The sequence below is a fragment of the Salvelinus alpinus genome, chromosome 5 (assembly GCF_045679555.1).
Source record: "Salvelinus alpinus chromosome 5, SLU_Salpinus.1, whole genome shotgun sequence".
Lineage (NCBI taxonomy): Eukaryota > Metazoa > Chordata > Actinopteri > Salmoniformes > Salmonidae > Salvelinus > Salvelinus alpinus.
In genome coordinates this window covers 46,810,990-46,837,818 of record NC_092090.1, presented here as the reverse complement: position 1 = coordinate 46,837,818, position 26,829 = coordinate 46,810,990, and the positions used below count along the sequence as shown (strand labels likewise).

Sequence of the window (26,829 nt, the reverse complement as noted above, 5' to 3'; positions counted from 1 at the left end):
CCAGGTGTTCGGCAGGCGGGAGCAAAGGACACGGTGTGCTAGCTAGTAAGCTAGCTAGCTAGGCGGACTCCGGTACACAGCGGGCGGTAGGCAGGTGCAACATCGGTAGCTAGCTAGCTAGGACACCGGTAGACAGTGTCCTTCAAACTCAGATAATAGTTTTATTTCCCCTTTGACCCACATTTTAATCCATAGACAATCAGAATATCAAAAGTGTCACTCAAGCATGAAGATGGTGTGCTTGGGGGGGGCGTTCATGCAGGAACAATGGGATGCTCGAGGGGGGGGTGCTCATGCAGGCCGCAATCACGCACTGAGCTAGCCTGCTTCTAGCAAGACACAATGTGGATGCTACGCAGAGGTCTTTGAGGGAAAACGTTTCTGTTGGCCCTATTTCTCTGAGTTAAGTAAGGTAAAGGCTACCTTGGATCTTGGGGTCAAGGGCATTTTGACCCATTGTCACAAATTATGTATATTGTCACCCATGCAGAAGAGTCTTGCACTGTCTAGCTGCAGTTGCACGTCAGGCAAATTATGATGACATTGCAAGAATGAATCTCAAGCCTATAGCTTAAGTACTTGCATGAGTACTACTCAAGCAGTTTTGCTTGTACTAGTCAGTGTCTTCTTCATTTGATAGAAAGCATAACATGTAGGCACCTAGGCAGAAAATATATATTATATTAGGCCTATGTCTGAATGCAGACACACTAGCCACAACATCAATATCTGTTCCTTTAGGCAGCCCAAAAGAGATGTGAAGAAATAGCAACATTTGTTTATTAACTATAAGACCATGGCCAGCCAGCTGGTGTGATGGAGTCATTTTCATGTTTTGAAACACCATCAAGAGCACCAATTTCCAGTGAATGGTGAAAATGCAGTATTTTAAACTGCAGTATTTCAGAATATTTCCGACTGTACAGCACTTTTGTGTACCTATGTTTTAATGTTTCTAGTTGTCTCCACAGTTTTAGTTTTGTTCGCAGCAAAACTAACAAGACATTGTCTTGTCCAATAAAGGGACAATCTGGCTATTTAAAAATGTGAGCCCACTGCAATAGGCTACATCCTTTCCATTTTGGTTGCAATTCAGTGTTACTGCTAAGAGTTGGTTTGCATGTTGTGTGAATCATATCTCCCCTCAATGCTTACATAACCAGTCAGTACCGCCTGCAGAGTAGACCACTCTGACCAGATTCAGCTGTTGCCTTAACCTGTGCCATTATTTAGCCTGTGAAGATCATTCGATTGGCGGGGACCTGCTTTCTCTCACATGGTTCAGTCATTAGGCTAGCCTACTCTGATTGCCTGCTCTCCGAGAAAGGAAGGCTTTGATTGTTTGACCCAGAGTTCACCTCTTGTCAGATGAGGCAGCTGAGAGGTTTACAGTGTATCTTGTATTTTGCCAGTGTTGCTGTTGCATTGGTAAACTTGACCAGGAGCTCTAGCTCTGTTACCCCTACTTTAAAATGTGTATTTTCAATAACCCTATTTCAATATTATGTCAGTGCTAAAAATGTGCAGTTCTTTTGAGGTGTTTATTAATATCTCCCCCCGCTGTCGAAACCCGGCATTCAACGCAGTGTACACAGTGACGTACGCTATGCATAGTGTACACAGTGACGTTATAATGAAGTAGGGTTATTGGTTTTGGTGGGGAAATTGTGGATGTTGTCAGCCCTGTATGTTGATGCTGGGGGCCTTCAATTCCAGGCCAGATATACAAACTCTGGTGTTGTCATTAATGTGGCATAATGAAGGTGGCAGTTAAATGTTTTGCTATATATTGGACAGAAATTACCTACCTAGCTAGGCCCTAACTGTATACATTTAGGCCTGGCTCGCAGTCGGCGTTCCAATTCCTCCCAAAGGTGTTTGATGGGCTTGAGGTCAGGGCTCTGTGCAGGCCAGTCAAGTTCTTCCACACCTATCTCAACAAACCATTTCTGTATGGACCTCGCTTTGTGCACGGGGGCATTGTCATGCTGAAACAGGAAAGGGCTTCCCCAAACTGTTGCCACAAAGTTGGAAGCACAGAATCGTCTAGAGTGTCATTGTATGCTGTAGCATTAAGATTTCCCTTCACTGGAACTAAGGGGCCTAACCTGAACCATGAAAAACAGCCCGAGACTATTATTCTTCCTTCACCAAACGTTGCAGATGGTACTATGCATTGGGGCAGGTAGCGTTCTCCTCTCATCTGCCAAACCCAGATTTGTTTGTCTGACTGCCAGATGGTGAAGTGTGATTCTTCACTCCAGAGATCGCGTTTACACTGCTCCAGACTCCAATGGCAGCGTGGTTTACACCACTCCAATTGACGCTTGGCATTGCACATGGTGATATTAGGTTTGTGTGCAGCTGCTCGTCAATGGAAACCCATTTCATTAAGCTTCCGACAAACATTTCCTTATGCTGAGATTGCTTCCATTGGCAGTTTGTGACTCTGTAGTGAGGACCGACGATTTGTGCGCGCTATGCGCTTCAGCACTCGGTGGTCCCGTTCTGTGAACTTGTGTGGCCTACCACTTCGCGGCTGAGCCATTGTTGCTCCTAGACCTTTCCACTTCACAATAACAGCACTTCTAGTTGACTGGGGCAGCTCTAGCGGGCAGAAATTTGACGAACTGACCTGTTGGAAAGGTGGCATCCTATGACTGTGCCACATTAAAAGTCACTGAGCTCTTCCGTAAGGCCATTCTACTGCCATATGTTTGTGTATGGAGATTGCATGGTTGTGTGCTCGATTTTTATACACGTCAGCAACGGGTGGGGTTGAAATAGCCAAATCCACTCATTTGAAGGGGTGTCCACATACTTTTGTTGATATAGTGTATATTGAGCAATATATTTGGAACATCAAATAGCAATACATTTGCAGTTTCGAATCGCAATACGTCTCTTCTCGGCACCTATGTATTGTGACAATATTGTATCGTGAGGTCCCTGGCAATTCCCAGCCCTAGTTTTTGCACACAGATTCCATCTCAGCCTCATAACATCTTGTTGAATCCAATTGGAGGAAGGCATCCTAATGGTAGCTTGTTACTTGGACAGGTTTGAATTGTTTTATAATTGTTGTCTAGGCCTTTGAGGCATGAAATTTAGCAGCTGAATGACACACAAGGAGTCTTTTCCAGTCTGCTACAGGCTGTTTTCAGTCATAGCCACTCCAAATGTCACACCATCAGCAAATGAATGGCACGAACGGCCTGTATTTCATGTCTCCATCTCCGGGCACACATTCTATCCAGACGGTCAGGTGCTTTTACTGTATTCTGCATGGCTATTTCTTTTTGCTGATCACTTAAGCCTAGTAGGCTAATATTTGACCCATCAGATCAAACACAACCATCTTTATCAGATATAGGCTACTGGTAAGCTAATCTGGTTGTGGAGCGTTTGTCTTTCTGGGTGGAGTTTCAAAGGCACCACTTGCAAATGTATCTAGTTTCTAGTGCGGAATGCACTAAGTAGTTGTAGGCACTGGACTACTTTGTTAAATGGTCACGTGGTCTGGCTCTAGATGTAGCCTAAGCCTAGCTTCTGAATTATAGATAGTAGGTGGAGCCAACATTTCAACACCATTAAGAAGGGCTCCCGAGTGGCGCAACGGTCTAAGGCACTGCATCTCAGTGCAAGAGGCATCACTACAGTCCCTGGTTCGAATCCAGACTGAATCACATCCGGCCGGGATTGGGAGTCCGGTAGAGCAGTGCACAATTGGCCCAGTGTCGTTTGGGTTTTGCCGGGGTATGTCGTCATTGTAAATAAGAATTTGTTCTTAACTGACTTGCCTGGTTAAATAACAAAAAACTAAAGGAGGCTACTGGGAACAAGATACAAGTGTGCACAGTTTTTACATTGCCACATAGCAGTGAAGTGGCAGCAAATAACAAATCTGAGGTCCCTAGTGCATTAGTGCCCACACATTTGTAAGTTAATTATGCTACTCCAAGAAGGAAGGTAAACAAACCTGTGAGGAAGGCTCAGGCAATATTTCCTCTGTGTTATTGATAGAAAAAAAAGCTAGGCCTGTGTACATGCGGTGGCATCTTAAATGAAGATTCTAGACCGTTTATAGGCCTAGTTGCTTTGTTGACCATTCATAGGAGTGGGCCTTTTTTGACACCTGAGAATAACCTTCCATGGACATTTGTTTGTACCAGCCTTTGACGTCTGCTTAATATTGTAAGGGCCTGACCTGGAGTTGAGCACACAATTAAGCTTTATCCATATCCGAGACCTGTGGGTAGGTAATTAGGCTTTATTGTGAAAGGAGCAACGAAACAAATGAGCTACAGGCGTCATTGAGGAAATTGAATGAACTAGAGCTGCTTTTATCAAACATTCGGCTACCTTTCAGTGAAAGGCCAGTTATGTACAGATTCTGCCAGAGAAACTCATCAGGATTCATGCCTATTTTAGATCACAGCCACATTTTTTTTTTATGAACCAATTCATATTATTCTTTGAGTCTACTCGAGGTACTTGTCCTCTTCCCGTTCTGTGGTAAGTTTGTTTGTCAGTTTTCCCCCCCCCCCCCCAGGTTCTCCATTTGGTCAGGCCTAGTCCAGAGCCATATATAGGCCACATTCTTCCTGGGTTTTGCTTTGTAGCTGTCATGGTTAATTTCCTCATTTGACCTCATCGTATTTTGTAAAATGGCCCCTTAGCCTAGATAATAAATCCTTTGGTGCCACTGATAACATGGTGCCCTGCCCACTAACATTCTCTGATTTTAAGAATAGCCGACACACAGCTGAGCAAGAAAAAAGCAGATTTGGGTTGCTATGACGACTATGCTGATTGTTATTACCTCAGGGCTGATGCTAGGGCTGTAGGCGGAATAAAAGATGATGGACTGCGTAGCAAGCAGGTCACATGACCAGTTGAGCAAGGATGTAAGACTTCCATTCTCTTTCTTTCTAGAGATTTTTCTCTCAGATCCAGCATGTTTTACACACACTCAGTATGCAATATTTCCTTTATGAATTGCGCCTTAAGCCTAGTTTATGTCCTATGTACAGACGCGTGGAAGAACTACAAGTAGCTATGTAGAATTACATTTACATTACATTTAAGTCATTTAGCAGACGCTCTTATCCAGAGCGACTTACAAATTGGTGCATTCACCTTATGATATCCAGTGGAACAACCACTTTACAATAGTACATCTAACTCTTTTAAGGGGGAGGGGGGGGGGTTAGAAGGATTACTTTATCCTATCCTAGGTATTCCTTAAAGAGGTGGGGTTTCAGGTGTCTCCGGAAGGTGGTGATTGACTCCGCTGACCTGGCGTCGTGAGGGAGTTTGTTCCACCATTGGGGTGCCAGAGCAGCGAACAGTTTTGACTGGGCTGAGCGGGAACTGTACTTCCTCAGAGGTAGGGAGGCGAGCAGGCCAGAGGTGGATGAACGCAGTGCCCTTGTTTGGGTGTAGGGCCTGATCAGAGCCTGAAGGTACGGAGGTGCCGTTCCCCTCACAGCTCCGTAGGCAAGCACCATGGTCTTGTAGCGGATGCGAGCTTCAACTGGAAGCCAGTGGAGAGAGCGGAGGAGCGGGGTGACGTGAGAGAACTTGGGAAGGTTGAACACCAGACGGGCTGCGGCGTTCTGGATGAGTTGTAGGGGTTTAATGGCACAGGCAGGGAGCCCAGCCAACAGCGAGTTGCAGTAATCCAGACGGGAGATGACAAGTGCCTGGATTAGGACCTGCGCCGCTTCCTGTGTGAGGCAGGGTCGTACTCTGCGAACGTTGTAGAGCATGAACCTACAGGAACGGGTCACCGCCGTGATGTGAGTTGAGAACGACAGGGTGTTGTCCAGGATCACGCCAAGGTTCTTAGCACTCTGGGAGGAGGACACAATGGAGTTGTCAACCGTGATGGCGAGATCATGGAACGGGCAGTCCTTCCCCGGGAGGAAGAGCAGCTCCGTTTTGCCGAGGTTCAGCTTGAGGTGGTGATCCGTCATCCACACTGATATGTCTGCCAGACATGCAGAGATGCGATTCGCCACCTGGTTATCAGAGGGGGGAAAGGAGAAGATTAATTGTGTGTCGTCTGCATAGCAATGATAGGAGAGACCATGTGAGGATATGACAGAGCCAAGTGACTTGGTGTATAGCGAGAATAGGAGAGGGCCTAGAACAGAGCCCTGGGGGACACCAGTGGTGAGAGCACGTGGTGCGGAGACAGATTCTCGCCACGCCACCTGGTAGGAGCGACCTGTCAGGTAGGACGCAATCCAAGCGTGGGCCGCGCCGGAGATGCCCAGCTCGGAGAGGGTGGAGAGGAGGATCTGATGGTTCACAGTATCAAAGGCAGCCGATAGGTCTAGAAGGATGAGAGCAGAGGAGAGAGAGTTAGCTTTAGCAGTGCGGAGCACCTCCGTGACACAGAGAAGAGCAGTCTCAGTTGAATGACTAGTCTTGAAACCTGACTGATTTGGATCAAGAAGGTCATTCTGAGAGAGATAGCAGGAGAGCTGGCCAAGGACGGCACGTTCAAGAGTTTTGGAGAGAAAAGAAAGAAGGGATACTGGTCTGTAGTTGTTGACATCGGAGGGATCGAGTGTAGGTTTTTTCAGAAGGGGTGCAACTCTCGCTCTCTTGAAGACGGAAGGGACGTAGCCAGCGGTCAAGGATGAGTTGATGAGCGAGGTGAGGTAAGGGAGAAGGTCTCCGGAAATGGTCTGGAGAAGAGAGGAGGGGATAGGGTCAAGCGGGCAGGTTGTTGGGCGGCCGGCCGTCACAAGACGCGAGATTTCATCTGGAGAGAGAGGGGAGAAAGAGGTCAAAGCACAGGGTAGGGCAGTGTGAGCAGAACCAGCGGTGTCGTTTGACTTAGCAAACGAGGATCGGATGTCGTCGACCTTCTTTTCAAAATGGTTGACGAAGTCATCCGCAGAGAGGGAGGAGGGGGGAGGAGGGGGAGGAGGATTCAGGAGGGAGGAGAAGGTGGCAAAGAGCTTCCTAGGGTTAGAGGCAGATGCTTGGAATTTAGAGTGGTAGAAAGTGGCTTTAGCAGCAGAGACAGAAGAGGAGAATGTAGAGATGATGTAGAATGGTGTTGCGTAGCAAACCTACACAGATATGTGCAGCCCAACAATTCATAATTTTACACAAGAATGCAGGCTCTCATTTTGCGTACTGTTTTTGTGTTGCGTACGTAAGGTATAAACCAGCCTTAATTGTTTTAGATGGGAATGCAAGATGGCTATCAAATATGTGTAGATGAGTGTGTCATAGACCTTATTCTCACAAGGTATCCAAACACTTTTTATATCTAATGCCGACATTCACCAGTAAAATTTCTCCCAATGAAAAGTTAACCATGTTTAGACAGTGATTTTGAGGAGAAAGCCTAGGCCTAAAACAATGTTGTTTAGGGTGGGCAATTAAATAGGCCTAGGTGCACCCCTTGACTTTTTCCACATTTTGTTCTCAGTGTGAATTTAAAATGGATTAAATTGAGATTTTTTGGTCACTGGTTTACACACAATACCCCATAATGTCAAAGTGGAATTATGTTTTTATTTTTTTTATTTTTTTTACTAATTAATTAAGGATCCGCCTCTTTTTCTCTCTCCAATTTTCACCTCAAATGACATACCCAAATCTAACTGCGTGTAGCTCAGGACCTGAAGCAAGGATATGCATATTCTTGATACCATTTGAAAGGAAACACTTTGAAGTTTGTGGAAGTGTGAAATGAATGTAGGATAATATAGCACATTAGATCTGGTAAAAGATAATACAAAGAAAAAAAACATGTATTTTTTTGTACCATCTTTGAAATGCAAGAGAAAGGTTGTAATGTATTATTCCAGCTCCGGCGCAATTTAGATTTTGTTCACTAGATGGAAGCAGTGTATGTGCAAAGTTTTAGACTGATCCAATGAACCATTGCATTTCTGTTCAAACTGTTGTATCAAGACTGTCAAAATGTGCCTAATTGGTTTATTAATAACTTTTCAAGTTCATAACTGTGCACACTCCTCAAACAATAGCATGGTAATCTTTCACTGTAAAAGCTACTGTAAATTGGACAGTGCAGTTAGATTAATAAGAATTTAAGCGTTCTGCCAATATCAGATATGTTTATGTCCTGGGAAATTTTCTTGTTACTTACAACCTCATGCTAATCGCATTAGCCTATGTAAGCTCAACCGTCCCGTGGGGGACCCACCGATCCTGTAGAGGTTTTAATAAAAAATGAAAAGCTGAAATGTCTTGAGACAATATGTATTCAACACCTTTGGTATGACAAGACTAAAAAAGTTCAAGAGTAAAATTGTGCTTAACAAGTCAGAAGTTGCATGGACTCACTCTGTGTACGATAATGGTGTTTAACATGATTTTTGAATGACTACCTCATCTCTGTACCCCATACATACAATTATCTGTAAATTCCCTCAGTCAAGCAGAGTGGTTGAATCTGGGTTTGAAATTCAAAGACCAGGAAGATTTTCCAATGCCTCGCAAAGAAGGGCTCCTATTGGTAGATGGGTAAAATAACAACACAGTCATTGAATATCCCTTTGAGCATGGTGACGCTATTAATTACACTTTGGCTGGTGTATCAATACACCCAGTCACTACAAAGAGACCGGCGTCCTTCCTAACTCGGTTTCCGTCCTAACTCGGTTTCCGTCCTAACTCGGTTTCCGTCCTAACTCGGTTTCCGTCCTAACTCGGTTTCCGTCCTAACTCGGTTTCCGTCCTAACTCAGTTTCCGTCCTAGCTCAGTTGTTTCCTTCCTCTCCGGAAAACACTCAGGGACGCCAATGGTTGCAGAGTTTATTGGCTGTGATAGGAGAAATCTGATGAAGGATCAACAACATTGTATTTACTCTACAATACAAACTTAAATGACAGAGTGAATAGAAGGAAGCCTATACAGAATAAACATTTTCCAAAACATGCATATTGTTTGCAACAAGGCACTTAAGTAAAACTGCAAAAAATGTGTCAAAGAAATTAACTTTATGTCCTGAATATAATGTGTTATGTTTGGGACAAATCCAACACATCACTGAGGACCACTCTTCATATTTTCCATCATGGTAGTGGATGCATCATGTAATGGGTGTGCTTGTCATCGGGAAGGATTAGGATTTTGCCTGTGCTTAGATCTATTCTGTTTCTTTTTATCCTAAAAAACTTCCTAAAGGGAAAACCTGGTTTAGTCTGCTTTCCAACAGACACTGGGAGATGAATTCACCTTTTTAAGCAGGACAATAACTTTTATTTTTTTCTGGGTAGCTTTATTGTTTTAGTTAGAACAATTTCCCCCTTTTTGTTGTTATTCCGAGGTCCGTGCTCTCTGATTGGCTCAAAGTGAAGTTGGGATTTGATACTGTGATTTTATTGCCATTCGATGTTCCTAACATATCTGCTGCAGAGGGACGAGAGCCATGAGAAAACGAGTTTTGCTCAATCATGGTGGAAATAAATGTGCTGAAAACAAATTGGCTCCCTATTTAAAAGAATATGGAGAACAAGCTATGGAGGACAAATTCTGGAGTTTAATGTAGAATAACACAGCTGTGCTAAGTGTCCACTTTGAGAGAGCACACTACTAGATGGGGTTGGGTGTCTGTCAGTATGGCTATAGGCTATAGTTTACCTTTTGTGTTTCTATTGTCTCCTGCTCTCAAATTACTTCTCTGACGGGTGCTGTAGCGCTGGTTTTAGACTACAGTCCTTTATTTAACATAAAGGCCTGTTTATTGCCTTACCTCCTCACTCCATTTGCACACACTGTACAGTATATAGACTCTTTTTTCTATTGTGTTATTGACTGTACGCTTGTTTATTCCATGTGTAACTTTGTTGTTGTTTGTGTCACACTGCTTTGCTTTATCTTGGCCAGGTCGCAGTTGTAAATGAGAACTTGTTCTCAACTAGCCTACCTGGTTAAATAAAGGTGATATATATATATACAGTGGGGAGAACAAGTATTTGATACACTGCCGATTTTCAGGGTTTTCCTACTTACAAAGCATGTAGAGGTCTGTACTTTTTATCATAGGTACACTTCAACTGTGAAAGACGAAATCTAAAACAAAAATCCAGAAAATCATTTTGTATGATTTTTAAGTAATTAATTTGCATTTTATTGCATGACATAAGTATTTGATCACCTACCAACCAGTAAGAATTCCGGCTCTCACAGACCTGTTAGTTTTTCTTTAAGAAGCCCTCCTGTTCTCCACTCATTACCTGTATTAACTGCACCTGTTTGAACTCATTACTTGTATAAAAGACACCTGTCCACACACTCAATCAAACAGACTCCAACCTCTCCACAATGGCCAAGACCAGGGAGCTGTGTAAGGACATCAGGGCTAAAATTGTAGACCTGCACAAGGCTGGGATGGGCTACAGGACAATAGGCAAGCAGCTTGGTGAGAAGGCAACAACTGTTGGCGCAATTATTAGAAAATGGAAGAAGTTCAAGATGACGGTCAATCACCCTCGGTCTGGGGCTCCATGCAAGATCTCACCTCGTGGGGCATCAATGATCATGAGAAAGGTGAGGGATCAGCCCATAACTACACGGCCAGACCTGGTCAATGACCTGAAGAGAGCTGGGACCACAGTCTCAAAGAAAACCATTAGTAACACACTACGCCGTCATGGATTAAAATCCTGCAGCGCACGCAAGGTCCCCCTGCTCAAGCCAGCGCATGTCCAGGCCCGTCTGAAGTTTTCCAATGACCATCTGGATGATCCAGAGGAGGAATGGGAGAAGGTCATGTGGTCTGATGAGACAAAAATAGAGCTTTTTGGTCTAAACTCCACTCGCCGTGTTTGGAGGAAGAAGAAGTATGAGTACAACCCCAAGAACACCATCCCAACCGTGAAGCATGGAGGTGGAAACATCATTCTTTGGGGATGCTTTTCTGCAAAGGGTACAGTACGACTGCACCGTATTGAGGGGAGGATAGATGGGGCCATGTATCGCGAGATCTTGGCCAACAACCTCCTTCCCTCAGTAAGAGCATTGAAGATGGGTCGTGGCTGGGTCTTCCAGCATGACAACGACCCGAAACACACAGCCAGGGCAACTAAGGAGTGGCTCCGTAAGAAGCATCTCAAGGTCCTGGAGTGGCCTAGCCAGTCTCCAGACCTGAACCCAATAGAAAATCTTTGGAGGGAGCTGAAAGTCCGTATTGCCCAGCGACAGCCCCGAAACCTGAAAGATCTGGAGAAGGTCTGTATGGAGGAGTGGCCCTGCTGCAGTGTGTGCAAACCTGGTCAAGAACTACAGGAAACATATGATCTCTGTAATTGCAAACAAAGGTTTCTGTACCAAATATTAAGTTCTGCTTTTCTGATGTATCAAATACTTATGTCATGCAATAAAATGCAAATTAATTACTTAAAAATCATACAATGTGATTTTCTGGATTTTTGTTTTAGATTCCGTCTCTCACAGTTGAAGTGTACCTATGATAAAAATTACAGACCTCTACATGCTTTGTAAGTAGGAAAACCTGCAAAATCGGCAGTGTATCAAATACTTGTTCTCCCCACTGTATTCAAATTCACATGTCAGACACATACCTCCATTAAGTCGCTTCAGTCTCTTTTAGTATGTTAATCTGTCCTGTAGCCTAAACGGTACTTGGAGACATGTTTGTCTTGCTGTATTTACTATCCAAATGGCCCATTTTCTGTTAACTTACAACGTCAGCCCAGCTATCAATCTCAAATCTCTGTCCACAGGCTGATTTGTGAGATATTTTGACTCTTAGCAAAAACTGCTTTCCGAGCAGAAGTGTCTGCTCTAATCACTGAATCATGCCTTAATTTCCACCCCATTGCCATTGAGGCAGATTGATAGTTTTGCTGGGTCGAGTGCTGCGAGAGACTTGCAGCCCAAGCGATTCTCCAGAAGCAGTGCCTAATCAGAGTATTTCATTATGATAGTAGTATTCATCTCATCAAAATGTGTTGTATTGGAAGAGGAGTACTAGGTCTTTGAATGTGGCACAATGAGACCTATAGCCTATGATACACAAACTCACTGGTCACTCTTCCTGTTTATGTTGAATTGTAACGTGTGTTTTGAATTCCTACATCTTAGTCATGGGTTGGTGAAGTTGTAAAGGTGGATGTGGAGAAAGCTTATTTCCACATTTCGAATCCCCTGTCCTTTGGGCTACATCTCCATAAATTCTTAGCTGGATTACTTCTCATGTTCTCAAACACTTGAGTTTGCAGTCTTCACTACAGACTATAGCTCAGCAAATGCCCTCTCTCTAGCGTTAGGAAAGTGCCTCATCAGATGGGCTTATAACTCAACATCAGCACAGCTTTTCTGGGAATATCAGATACCTGTTAGGCATACCAGAATGCCACAGGCCTTGCAAGCATTACTTTGTGGTGTCATGCACAATGAACTTAGCTCCCTTTAAGTAACTGTCCAGTGTTTCCAGATTTCTATGAAATATACAATATGAGTGAAATAGTTTTCCTTCCATTTCAAAAATGTTTTTGTTAAAAAGCATATTTTCTGTGTTGGAATGGTGAGGGCGTCCCACAACTGGTGTGGTCATAAAAAATATTCATGCGAGTTTAGGCTGTCCCCGAATAAAATAATAAACTCTTGGTCGACCAAGAGTTGTCTGTTCTGTTACCGAAATGTTTCATTTGTTTAGGAAAAACATTCCCTGTTCCCTCAACCCTTGCTCTCTTTATGTGACAGGTATGACCAAAGACCAGTGGTGGGGAAAAGTACCCAATTATCATACTTAAGTAAAAGTAAAGATACCTTAAGAGAAAATGACTCAAGTGAAAGTGACCCAGTAAAATACTACTTGAGTAAAAGTCTACAAGTATTTGGTTTGAAATAAACTTAAGTACCAAAAGTAAATGTAATTGTTGAAATATACTTAAGTATCAAAAGTAAAAGTATAAATAATTTCATGTTCCTTATATTAAGCAAAACCAGACAGCACAATTTTTATTAATTTCTTTACAGATTGCCAGGGGCACACTCCAACATAATTTACAAACGAAGCATTTGTGTTTAGTGAGTCCGCCAGATCAGAGGCAGTGGAGATGACCAGGCATGTTCTCTTGATAAGTGTGTGAATTGGACCATTTTCCTGTCCTGCTAAGCATTCCAAATGTAAAGAGTACTTTTGTGTGTCTAATGCTCTAATACTACTATGCAAATGCAATGATATACATGCAATGCTTTATTATAAAGTTTATTTATAAATTTGTTTATGCGTTCATTACCTCGGAACTCCCCAGGTCACCCCCCCTCTCGCGCTCACTTTTTGTACCGGCACCTCCCAATTTACAAATGAAGCACTGAAGTTGTCATTTCCAAATGTTTAGGTCAGTTATGCTGCTTTGCTATCTAACAGCAAGGTTTGCATTAAATAGGCTCAATAGTTTTTACTGATGCATTTTGCCAATATTTAATTATATAAACAAAAGCGTTCACTGTGAAAGTTGATAGGCTACATGTAGGCCATTCATATATAGCTTATGTGCAGCACTTAGTTAAATTTATCGAATCATTTATTGTTTTCTTGCACGAACCGCGAGCTGTCAAACGCAGACATTTCTCTCAAAACACAGGGATGTCGATTCGCACGGGACTTGTATTGTCAGAGGACATTGGAGTTCGCCAAAAAACAGTAGGTTATTCTGGCTGGAGTTTTTACTCTCATGCCATGTAAAACAAATACTGACATGACAGATTCGGACAGAAATAAAATGACAGATATGGTGTTGTGTGCTCGTGCACATAATTACATTTCCCGACCTCCCCCAGTAAAACCTATCCCGTCTGAATATGGCACAATAGGGCCTGACTTAACCAATTTATTTATGTTATGAAATTTTATCTTACAAACTGAACACTGTAACACATGTGACAGCAAAATAGATGCAGAGGATGTGAAAAATAAACTGGGAATGGAAAAATGTTTACTGGTTGCTCAGGAGGTAAATGGAAAGCCAGATGGGTGGAATAAATTTGACTAGTTGTGGAAAATACTGGAGAACAAGAAAAATAACATAAGGAGCAAGAGCTGGGTGCATATTATGTGTGGCAAATAGGGGCTGTATAGAAAACAATATGATTTTTCTGACCCTTTTGAACAATGTAAACAACACTAAATAAATTATAAGCCTACCAGAGACTCTGTAAAACTTTTGTTTTTGTTAAGCCTTTATTACAGCAAAGACTAAAAACAGGAGCATTCATTTGTGAATGCAGTTTCCGTAATGGAACGGTTTATTTATTGTTTAAACTAATTATTCAAGGCTGGCTTTATTATATTTTAAAACGAAAATGATTGATTGCATTTCAAATCATGAATGACTTGTATGCTGTGTGATGACATGAATGAATGAATGATTGATACAGTAGCCTAGATAAGTATTGAAATGTAGACCGAAGTAAGTTACGGTATAAGACTAAACAGGATGCGCTCTTAGGCCTACAGCTCAATGGTGGTTATACAAGGCTGCTATCCTAGGGGTACTAATGACAATGACGTTACTTATGATCATAATAGTAATAATAACAAATATACATGACATTTTTCGGACAATTTGGAAGTGTAAACCACACTAAATAAATTATAAATAATACCAGAGAGGCTGTACTAATTGAAAAAGTTTAAAGCCTTTATTACAAGCAAAGATTAAAAACAGCCACATTTGGGAAGTTATTTACTTGACATGTCATTCATTGCATGAGGCTTGGTGCTCATGGAATCAGTAGGCTATTAAACAAACACTCAAACAGGCAACAGAAGCAGGATCTGTCTTATTTCTGTAGATATATTGTTGATAAAGCCAGGCTGATTTTAGACCCAATTAAGTTGGTTTCCTCTCTCCTCACTTTTCTTAGACAATAAGGCAAGGGCTGTTTTCTCATCTCCTCATTCTGCTACTGCCTCCGCTGCATTGTTCTCAACACCAATATGCTAGTTAACGTTGCTATTATGCACATAGCAACATGGTCTAGGACAAGGCGCCAATTCAACAGCGCACTGATGTGTGTCTGAACCGTGGACTGCGACCACTATCCAATGCTGGAGAAAGCACATTTGTTATAAAATAATATTTTTATTAGTGTCGCATCATTGTTCTTACATAATATAACCATATACAATTTCAGTAGCACGTCTGACTGATGGACTGTGCCATCCCCATGGCCTCCACAATGCATCAGTCATTCGTTAAGTATTCAGACCCCTTGACTTTTTCCACATTTTGTTAGGTTACGGCCTTATTCTGACATGTATTAAATCCTTTCCCCCCCTCAGCAATCTACACACAATACCCCATAATGACAAAACAAAAACAGTTTCGTTTACATTTTTGCTAATTTATCAAATAAAAAAACTGAAATATCACATTTACACAAGTATTCAGACTCTTTACTCATTTCTTTGTTATAGCACCTTTGGCAGTGACTACAGCCTTGAGTCTTCTTGGGTATGAAGCTACACTCTTGGCACGTGTATATGGGGAGTTTCTCCCATTCCTTTCTGTAGATCCTCTGACGCTCTGTCAGGTTGGATGGAGAGCATTGAGGCACAGCTATTTTCAGGTCTCTCCAGAGATGTTTGATCGGGTTCAAGTCTGGGCTCTGTCTGGGCCACTCAAGGACATTCACAGACTTGTCCCAATGCTACTCCTGCGTTGTCTTGGCTGTGTGCTTAGGGTCATTGTCCTGTTGGAAGGTGAACCTTCGCCCCAGTCTTGAGCTCTCTCGAGCAGGTTTTCATCAAGGACTTCTCAGTACTTTGCTCCGTTCATCTTTCCCTCGATCCTGACTATAGAAAGCTAGATATACTTGCCTTTTGTTCTAATTTGATTAGTATTAGCTATCAACACTGCACTTTCAAATGGTGAATGCATGACGTTTAGCGCTTATAGATAAGTCGGAAGTTTACGTACACCTTAGCCAAAGACATTTAAACTCAGTTTTTCACAATTCCTGACATTTAATCCTAGTAAACATTCCCTGTCTTAGGTCAGTTAGGATCACCACTTTATTTTAAGAATGTGAAATGTCAGAATAATAGTAGAGTGTATGATTTATTTCAGCTTTTATTTCTTTCATCACATTCCCAGTGGGTCAGAAGTTTACATACACTCAATTAGTATTTGGTAGCATTGCCTTTAAATTGTTTAACTTGGGTCAAACGTTTCGGGTAGCCTTCCACAAGCTTCTCACAATAAGTTGGGTGAATTTTGGCCCATTCCTCCTGACAGAGCTGGTGTAACTAAGTCAGGTTTGTAGGTCTCCTTGCTCGCATACACTTTTTCAGTTATGCCCACAAATTTTCTATAGGATTGAGGTCAGGGCTTTGTGAGGGCCACTCCAATACCTTGACTTTGTTGTCCTTAAGCCATTTTGCCACAGCTTTGTAAGTATGCTTGGGGTCATTGTCCATTTGGAAGACCCTATTTGCGACCAAGCTTTAACTTCCTGACTGATGTCTTGAGATGTTGCTTCAATACATTCACATAATTTTCCTACCTCATGATGCCATCTATTTTGTGAAGTGCACCAGTCCCTCCTGCAGCAAAGCACCCACAACATGATGCTGCCACCCCCGTGCTTCACGGTTGGGATGGTGTTCTTCGGCTTGCATGCCTGCCCCTTTTTCCTCCAAACATAACAATGGCCATTATGGCCAAAGAGTTCTATTTTTGTTTCATCAGACCAGAGGACATTTCTCCAAAAAGTACGATCTTTGTTCCCATGTGCAGTTGTAAACCGTAGTCTGGCTTTTTTATGGCGGTTTTGGAGCAGTGGCTTCTTCCTTGCTGAGCGGCCTTTCAGGTTATGTCGATATAGGACTCGTTTTACTGTGGATATAGATACTATTGTACCTGTTTCCTCCAGCATCTTCACAAGGTCCTTTGCTGTTGTACTGGGATTGATTTGCACTTTTTGCACTAAAGTACGTTCATCTCTAGGAGACAGAACGCGTCTCCTTCCTGAGCAGTATGACGGCTGCGTGGTCCCATGGTGTTTATACTTGCGTACTATTGTTTGTAGAGATTAACGTGGTACCTTTAGGCGTTTGTAAATTGCACCCAAGGTTGAACCAGACTTGTAAAGGTCTACAATGTTTTTTCTGAGGTCTTGGCTGATTTCTTTTGATTTTCCCATGATGTCAAGCAAAGAGGCACTGAGTTTGAAGGTAGGCCTTGAAATACATCAACAGGTACACCTCCAATTGACTCAAATGTTGTCAATTAGCCTAACAGAAGCTTCTAAAGCCATGACATCATTTTCTGGAATTTTCCACGCTTTTTAAAGGCACAGTCAACTTAGTGTATGTAAACTTCTGACCCACTGGAATTGTGAAACTGTAAATTTTAAGTGAAAAAGTCTGTTTGTAAACAATTGTTGGGAAATGTTTTGTGTCATGCACAAAGTAGCCGACTTGCCAAAACTATAGTTTGTTAACAAGAAATTTGTGGAGTGGTTGAAAAACGAGTTTTAATGACTCCAACCTAAGTGTATGTAAACTTCTGACTTCAACTGTACATTAGTGTTTTGATGCTAGCTAATGAAGGTGCTAACTAGTGCTTGATAACTTTGTCGCACATGGAAGTATGATTACAAGAAAAACGCACAATCACCAACAGTGGCATTTCTGTGTTGAGTCTACACCTCTACTTCACATCTACTGCAGAATGTGACAATTAGCTCTCCTTCAGGAAATGTCTATACTGAGCCTCCTTTCTGTTGGCACCTACTACTATACCCCGTTCAACGGCACTTAAATATTTTGTCTTCCCCATTCACCCTCTGAATGCCACAAATACACAATCCGTGTCTCAATTGTCTCAAGGCTTAAAAATCCTTCTTTAACCTGTCTCCTCCACTTCATCTACACTGATTTGAAGTGGATTTAACAAGTGACATCAATAAGGGATCATAGCTTTCATCTGGTCAGTCTGTCATGGAAAGAGCAGGTGTTCCTAATGTTTTGTACACTCAGTGTATATGTGTCCTTGACACTTTAGGCAGAAATGTGGTGGACATGTGCCCCTTAAATTACTGTGGTATACGCCACTGCTTATAACTATAAGAAGCCTAAGATGTGTCAAATAAATTATATCCAGCTCAGCGCTACAGCTATACATTTGGTTTGCTAACTTGCTAGATGTCACGATTAAGTTTCTTGGTTACAGCAGACACATTCAATCCACTCCTGGATTAAGAACCCTGTTTTTTAAATAGCGGCCCTTGTGTGCACATTCGGTAATACAGTGTGGTACAGAAACTGTATGACAGTATGGAAATCTGGAATACTGCCCAACCCTACTCTTCTGTAATTTGAATTGGCAATAACTTCATTAGTAAGTGGTATGCTAATACAATCAAATGGATTGTGTTGTTTAAGATCCCTTTGAAAACACGCCTAAAATGCTTTCAAAATCACAGATTTTTGTCGATATTTTGATCCCTCGATTGATAGGATAACATTTCAGAATGCTCCTAATGATTTCAAAATATTGTGTGATACTGTATCTGTGGATTAGAATGATATATGACATGTTCCAAAACAGTGCTTGCATATTAAGTAGTGGTAGCCTTAGTATTGTGTCCCATACATCCCATTCAAAAAGGTAGAGTTATATTGTTCCATTTTCAACATTCTAAGTACAGGGAAATCCAAATGGCAGCCATTTGATTAAAATGACCACCCTTGTTGACTGACGCTTCCCAGACTGCCTCCAATCTTTAAAATGTTCCTTAAGTAGGCGGCAGGTAGCCTAGCGGTTAAGAGGTGAAAAATCTGTCTACGTGCCCTTGAGCAAGGCACTGAACCATAATTGCTCCTGTAAGTCAGTCTGGATAAGAGCATCTGCTAAATTACTAAAATGTCAAATGCAAACTGTTACGGTATCTAGTATTAATGTACCAAGTTTCATAAATTTATCATAAAATAAAAAAATATTTGGTTCTTATCCAAGTGGTTCAGCAGTGGGGGATGGTCATGGTTACTCCTGTTTGCTGAGCCTGCTGCCAGTACCTGTTAGAGTGATGGCTGGACCATAGTGCAAGCTCTGAGGGAGCTTACATTCCCGGGAAGATCTCTCGCACAGGACCCCTTTGGCCCCTAAGCTGCTTACTTCATCAGAGAGACGCTATTGAAAAGTCTCCCTAAGTCCTACAAGTGCCTCCAACAGAAAGGAGGCTCAGTATAGACATTTCCTGATGGAGAGCTTATTGTCACATTCTGCAGTAGATGTGAAGTAGAGTGTGTAGACTCAACACAGAAATGCCACTGTTGGTGTTTGTGCGTTTTCCTTGTAATCATACTTCCATGTGCGACAAAGTTATCAAGCACTAGTTAGCACTTTCATTAGCTAGCATCAACACACTCATGTATATAGCCGTGGCTACATATTTTTTCACACAACGAAATGTGATTTCTTTCTTGCTGTATTAGCTAGCTGTCTATAAGCGCTAAACGTCATGCATTCCCCATTTGAAAGTGCAGTGTTGATAGCTAATACTAGAATTATATTAGAACAAAAGGGGAGTATATCTAGCTTTCTATAGTGATTACCAATTGTGTTAATTGACTAGCAACAGAAGTTGCTATCTAGATACAGAGACAACTGATCATTAGGACTTAGCCTAAAGGCCATCATTTAATTATTGTGAATATCTAGATTATAGAATGCATTTCTTCTTGCACATACCCTCATCTTTTTTAAATCTTTTTTTATACATAGAGCACATACACTGAGTATACTAAACATTAGGAACACCTTCCTAATATTGAGTTGCACCCCCTCCCCTTTTACATTCAGAACGGACTCATTTTGTCGGGGCATAGACTCTACAAGGTGTTGAAAGCCTTCCACATGGATGCTGGCCCATGTTGACTCCAATGCTTGCCACAGTGTGTCAAGTTGGCTGGATTTCCTATGGGTGGTGAACCAGGGAATGAAGGGCTGGGGAGGGAAGTGGGGAATGGTTCACAGGGGGAACCGTAGGGGGGGGGGGGGGGCTTATTAACACTAAAGATAACGATTACATCATTAATACTACATTCTTTTTTTTTTTTTTTAACAATGGCAATGCTAGCTATTCTCTCTTGGAATCTGAAAGGCCTAAACGGTCCTATTAAATGTTCCGGCTGTCTTGATATCCTAGCAAGAAACCATGTTGATAGAGCAATGCTCCAAGAAACACACCTGGTTCAAAAGGACTCGCATAGAATGGGAACCATTTGTACAAACTGGCTGCTTTTTCATCAGCCCCAAACAAAACTAAAAGTGTAATCATAATGATGCCTAAAGGCTAACTAACTGAAAAGTTGGTCACATAAGAGACAACTGATCATAGATTCTTAAGATATTTGCCCGGAGTGGACATGTTTCCAATGGTAATTGTCCGCACTGTCTGAGGTGGGGTGGGAACTCTCCTTTCTGTAGAGTCCGTAAAACTGTGCATGTGCACGGCACACGCTACCTCAAATGAGTAATTTTTAACAAACTTGTTCAAATTGTCATAGCAGTATTAGCTAGACAAGCTTGAATTACAAAAAAGTGTTAAACAAATAAGCCTTGTGTGGTTAGCTGCTTTTTCAATTTACCGACACTTTTAGGCAATAGATTTCCATTAAAAAAAAAGTACAATTACCCTAGCTACTTTAGCCTTGTTCACACAGCAGGCCTTAATGCTCAAAGCAGGCCTTAATGCTCAAATCCGTTTTGAAATACTGACTGTTCAAACAGTAAGTTACAAGTGATCAAATTGCATTTGTGTGTATTCAGACCGCGGTCATTTGCTGACATGGCTATGCTTGTTTTCATAGTAACGACGGGCGTATGCGCAGTGGTGTAAGTTGATTGGTGGTGCTCGTGCTTCCTATCAAAACGAGTCCTTTTTGGCTAATCACAGCAGTCTAGCTAGCTAGGTAGTTTTTCAGCTTTCTAGCAATTTCTCTAATTTGTTTGTAAACAATTAACAAGCTAGATAGCTACCACATGTTCTCGTCAAACTGTCATCAGAGTAGCTAGAAAGCAACAAAATATGCCAAATAACAGTCTAAAAACCACTTGAGGGAAAATAAATCGCATGGCCAGGAATCAGATTTGTATGTGGCTTGAAATATCCCATGTGCTTTTGGGCTGTTCAGACTGCAGGATTTTTTTTTTTTTTTCTCTCTCTATTGTGTTATTGACTGTACGTTTGTTTATTCCATGTGTAACTCTGTGTTGTTGCTTGTGTCGCACTGCTTTGCTTTCTTGGCCAGGTCGCAGTTGTAAATGAGAACTTGTTCTCAACTGGCCTACCTGGTTAAATAAAGGTGAAATTAAAAAAAGACTGCAGGAAAAATGTGTGTGCCAAAAAATAGGATTTGAGTCACTTCAAACTGCCAGTGTGAACAAGGTTTTAGTGAACGAATAAAGCTGAAAACCATAACCGTAGACGTAACATACTACATTTTTTTGTTTTACAGGTTTCCCCATTCTTTTCTCAGATGTCCACAATGACCACTAAGGTCCTGCATGCTCCTCCCACACCTAGCCCTGCCTCTTCGTGATTGAACAGCTGCTGACTGACCAGAGAGGTGATATATGTCTGTGTTGCCATGACTTAAAGACGTCATCAATCAAATATGGAGAAAAAGAAAATGTGCCCCCGTCTGCTGGACTACCTGGTGGTGGTCGGAGCCAGGTGAGGACTTCGTAGGGATGGTTGGGAGATAACAGTCCAATCCCAAACTGATTCCTACTACCTCACATATCATTAGGCCTTTGTTTTTGTGATTTTTTTAAATACAATACTGTTTCTATGCCCATTTCTCCCTCCATCCTACCTTCCAGGCAGCCCAGCACTGATACCGGGTCCCAGACCCCCCAGCTCCTTCGTCGCTACCCGCTGGAGGACCACCCGGACTTCCCTCTGTCCCCAGACGTGGTCTTCTTCTGTCAGCCTGAGGGATGCCAGAGCATCCGGCAGCGCCGGGTCAGCCTGCGAGACGACGCCTCCTTCGTCTTCGCACTCACTGATAAAGACTCGGGCATCACGCGCTACGGTATCTGCGTTAACTTCTACCGCTCCTTCCAGCGTGGGGGGCACCGCCGTGACAAGGCGGGTAGTGGTGGAACGGCGGCACAGACAGCGGAAGCGACCAGCGAGGGTTCTGATGGCAGCGGTGGCTGCCCCACTGCCTCCACGTTGCCGACACCTGCCAGTGCCGACACAACAGCCACATCTGCGCCAGGCACGGAGCCGGGACCGCCCGGTGGTGAGCCAAATGCCGGCAGGTCCCCTCGGCACAAACGCAGCACTGCCAAAATGGTCAATCGGAACCGCGACAGCACGCTGACCTCGCTGTGCATGATCAGCCACTACCCCTTCTTCTCCACCTTTAGGGAGTGCCTGTACATCCTCAAGAGAATGGTGGACTGCTGCAGCCACAGGTTGACCCAGCGCGCTGGCCTGCCCCGCGGAACTCAGAGGTGAGACCAATGCATGGTGCCAGGCTTATCAAACAATGGAGCCCCCTGGTTTCCATAATTTCTTTCAGGAAATTCAGTTGAGTAAAAACACAACGTTGCTAAAACTATCCTAAAACTACCCAGACTAGAACACTTCCAACCGTAGGCCTATCCCTACCAAAAATGTGATTCAAAGGTATGCGGTCAATAGTTTTTTTATTTAGGCTGTTTTTATTTTAAACCACCCAGCTCAGTTGCAACCACAAGTGGTTGACCACCTCTATTTGAAAACAAGAAAAGATGAGTTTAGTATTAGTCGTACGCACTTATCTTGGAAGATCTGTTTGCAAAACCTAAATTCCTATGTTTATAAATCCAGAGCTGATATTTGGGATCTGGTCACAGTAAATCCATATCAACGTCCAGAACAGATTCAGTATGATCTGGTTGTAATATACACCGCCCTAAACAAGCATTTTTATTTGAGTATTTGAATGATTATTTGTAATAAAAAATAAAATAAAAAACAGATTGTATTTGAAAGTATTCATAAAAAAAATATATTATGCATGGGAATGTATTTGAGTTTTTTCAAATACATTCCAATACTCAACTACTTGTTTTTTAAAATAAAAGTTATTGTTTTGAAATCCAGGAATTCATTGAGACTGAGTTAATGAATTGGGAATAAAAACGTATTGAAAAAACAGTAATGGACAATGTACCAATTTCTTATGGCCTTTCAACCCCACTCATGACATTTAATGGACTAGTTGGAATTGCCCCACTCATTACTTTTTTAAACAACACTGGTCTGAAGGCCAGAGGTTTTGACCTTCAGTTCTTGGATGTAGTGTCAGTGAGTCAGCATGGCCTTGCCTCGTCCCATATTGTGGGGTCTCCTAACAAAATGCTGTAGGAAATGCGTGGTTCCCCTGCTCTCGAAGACACACATACACACTGGCACATGGCCTGTCATGCTGCTGTCAGCTGGTGTTCATGCAAGGCAATTGATGAAGATCTGAGAACATTGTGTGCGCGCACCTTTACGCACACAGGATATGAGACGTTCCCATGCAAAAGCATTTAGTTTTACATGCAATAAGCAAAATGTTAATTATTTTAACACAAGTTCTATTATGTTTCCTTAGAGATTATATTGAAAATAAGGCTGCAATTGGAACTTATTGTTTTAATAATTTGAACTTATTTATTTGCTGTAGGCAGCCTGTCTTGTTTGAGCAGTGTGGAGAAGAGCGTTACGGTGAAACACTGTTAGACATTTATTTATTTTAGATTTTCTTTTAGTTCCTCTGGTGCTCCCAAAATAAAACCCCAGGTAGTACAGCAAAATATTTAGGCGTATATGCGTCCAAATTGGTGAGCACTTTAGAGCCCTGGCTGTGCTGCCTTACATAACACTGTGTCAGTCTACTGCGTTGCAGGTTGCTGCTGCAGCACACACACATACACACAGGCGCACAGACAGACAGACACACACGCACATACAAACACGCACACAGTCACACTTCCACACTCCCTATAAGTCTCTGACACACACACACACACACACACACACACACACACACACACACACACACACACACACACACACACACACAGCGCTCGGCTGACAGATTGAGGTCTCTGACTGCCTTCAGGGAGCAGCTGCAGTGGGTGGTGGCCCAGGGCGAGCACTGACGAGCTAATGATTAATCTCCCTCCTTTGCCAACAGACGCCAGGCCACTGCAAAGAGGGTTTAATGCCGCCAGGTTGTGTGTAAGGGTGTGTACGTTCAGAGTGGAGGGCTGTCGACATATCGGCGGCCTATATCGGCGTCTTGTTTGCACAATGACAACTTACAGTAGAATGCACAGGGAGTGGTGCTTTGTCTGTGTAAATTTATTTATAAGGTTTTGATGATGTAGCGCTCGCCTAATATTAGAATAATTTATGTAAACAGGTGAAGTTGCGGCACGGTTTGTTTGGGTGGATTATCTCCCAGGATGGGCTTGCTTTTATCACCTGTTGAGAAATTTGATTGTGATATGATTTGTTGACTGTCTCCTGTCAGGGACACCATGTCACAGAGGCCTCTCCATGTGTATCTAAACTGTCTGTTGTTAGTTTGTTGACTGACTTGTCATTCTCCCATCAGGGACACCATGTGGCGCGTGTTCACGGGGGCCCTGTTGGTTGAGGAGAAGGGCAGCCAGCTGCTGGCTGACCTGCGGGAGATCGAGTCCTGGGTCTACCGCCTCCTGCGCTCTCCGGTGCCCGTGGCGGGCCAGCGGCGCGTAGATGTAGAGGTGCTGCCCCACGAGATGCAGCCGGCACTCACCTTTGCCCTGCCCGACAACTCTCGCTTCTCCATGGTGGACTTTCCCCTGCACCTGCCCCTGGAGTTGCTGGGTGTGGACGCCTGCCTCATGGTGCTCAGCTGCATCCTGCTGGAGCACAAGGTTAGGGGAAAGGGCTGACGTTTTGAATGGAGTTTATCCTGAGAACTACTTTATAGCCGTGTTTGTGAGCTTCAAATCTGCAACTGAGCAGACTGATCTACAAATCATAATAAGTAGTTATTTAGGATACAAAGTGATTTGTTGATCAGTCAGTTGGTGCAGTCGGTGATCAGCGACTCAGAAAAATGTATTTTCTCAAACAGATCTGGTCGCGTTCCACATTACAGCCGACTTTAAAGGCAAGTCAAGACTGACTGATCTAGAAATCACCTTGCATCATAAATAACTACTCAATATTATTTGTAGATCAGTCAGTCACAATTAACCTATGATATATCAAGGTTTTGATATTCTCGAACACGGCCTCTGCCTTTAAATATGGCTATTGCCCATTCACAAATCAACCCATTGCCTTCTAGGTTTGTCAGTGGAATGAGTACTGTTATGTGTTCCTGCCCTCAACAGCTATATGTTAGGGATGTGTACGATGGACAATTTTGCTTAATGTTTAACCTGGCTAGGCTAGCGGAACCCCTCGCCAACAGCCAATAAAATTGCAGGGCGCCAAATACAAAACAACAGAAATCTCATAAATCAAATTTCTCAAACATACAAGTATTAGGCACCATTTTAAAGTTAAAATTCTTGTTAATCCAGCCACAGTGTCTGAGTTCAAAAATGCTTTACAGCGAAAGCTCCACAAACGATTATGTTAGGTCACCACCAAGTCACAGATAAACCCAGCCATTTTTCCCGCCAAAGAGAGGAGTCACAAAAAGCACAAATAGAGATAAAATTAATCACTAACCTTTGATCTTCATCAGATGACACTCATAGGACTTCATGTTACACAATACATGTATGTTTTGTTCGGTAAAGTTCATATTTATATCCAAAAATCTTATTTTACATTGGCGTGTTAGATTCAGTAGTTCCAAAACATGCAGTGATATTGCAGAGAGCCACATGAATTCACAGAAATACTCATAATAAATGTTGATGAAAATACAGCTATTATACATGAAACTTTAGATACACTTCTCCTTAAACTGCCATTTTTCCCGTTAACTATCTTTTTTTAAATCATAAGATTCGATGTCAATTCACAATGCAGAATAATATTCCCATTACGTATGTATTAGTAGACAAATATGGGAAGAAAGTTGGCGCAGCCAAATGCAAGCTACTGTGCAACTCTATTCAGGTAGGATGCAATTTTTTTATTTTTTTTATTTATAATACTTTTTTAGCATTATCATTAATGTATGTCATTGTTATTGTAATGCATATTTATCTAAACTAGTTCTTTAAATATGTAAAACGTGTTTTTTTTTTATTCTGTTGAGACATTTCCTCTTGTGTACAATTTCTTATATCTCGATCTCTCGCTGGGGATAGGCCTAAGCTTCTCTTACTTTGTTACTGTATATATAAAATCCAAATTTTGGACACCTACTCAGTCAAGAGTTTATTTTTACTATTTTCTACATTGTAGAATAATAGTGTACATAAACTATGAAATAACACATGGAATCACATTTTATAATAATAGTGAAGACATCACAACTATGAAATAATTTTCTATTTGAGATTCTTCAAATAGCCACCCTTTGCCTTGATAACAGCTTTGCACACGCTTGGCATTCTCTTAACCAGCTTCACTTGGAATGCTTTTCCAAATGTCTTGAAGGAGTTCCCACAAATACTGAGCACTTGTTCGCTGCTTTTCCTTCACTCTGCGGTCCAACTCATCCCAAACAATCTTAATTGGGTTGAGGTCAGATGATTGTGGAGGCCAGGTCATCTGATGCAGCACTCATCACTCTCCTTCTTGGTAAAATAGCCCTTACACAGCCTGGAGGTGTGTATGGTCATTGTCCTGTTGAAAAA

The 26,829-nt window shown here is 42.3% G+C and overlaps 1 protein-coding gene across 17 annotated transcripts in view; it reads left to right on the top strand.

Annotated features, from left to right (window-relative positions):
• The window catches only part of LOC139576272 (MAP kinase-activating death domain protein-like), an 80,293-nt gene that overhangs the window by 1,943 nt on the left and 51,521 nt on the right, over nucleotides 1-26,829 (top strand). For all 17 annotated transcript variants that reach the window (XM_071402177.1, XM_071402176.1, XM_071402175.1 and 14 more), the window contains exons 2-4: nucleotides 21,492-21,709; nucleotides 21,859-22,497; nucleotides 24,636-24,939. In XM_071402177.1, coding sequence (XP_071258278.1) covers nucleotides 21,651-21,709; nucleotides 21,859-22,497; nucleotides 24,636-24,939 — 1,002 coding nt within the window. In that variant the 5' untranslated portion in view covers nucleotides 21,492-21,650. The remainder of the gene's footprint in view (nucleotides 1-21,491; nucleotides 21,710-21,858; nucleotides 22,498-24,635; nucleotides 24,940-26,829) is intronic.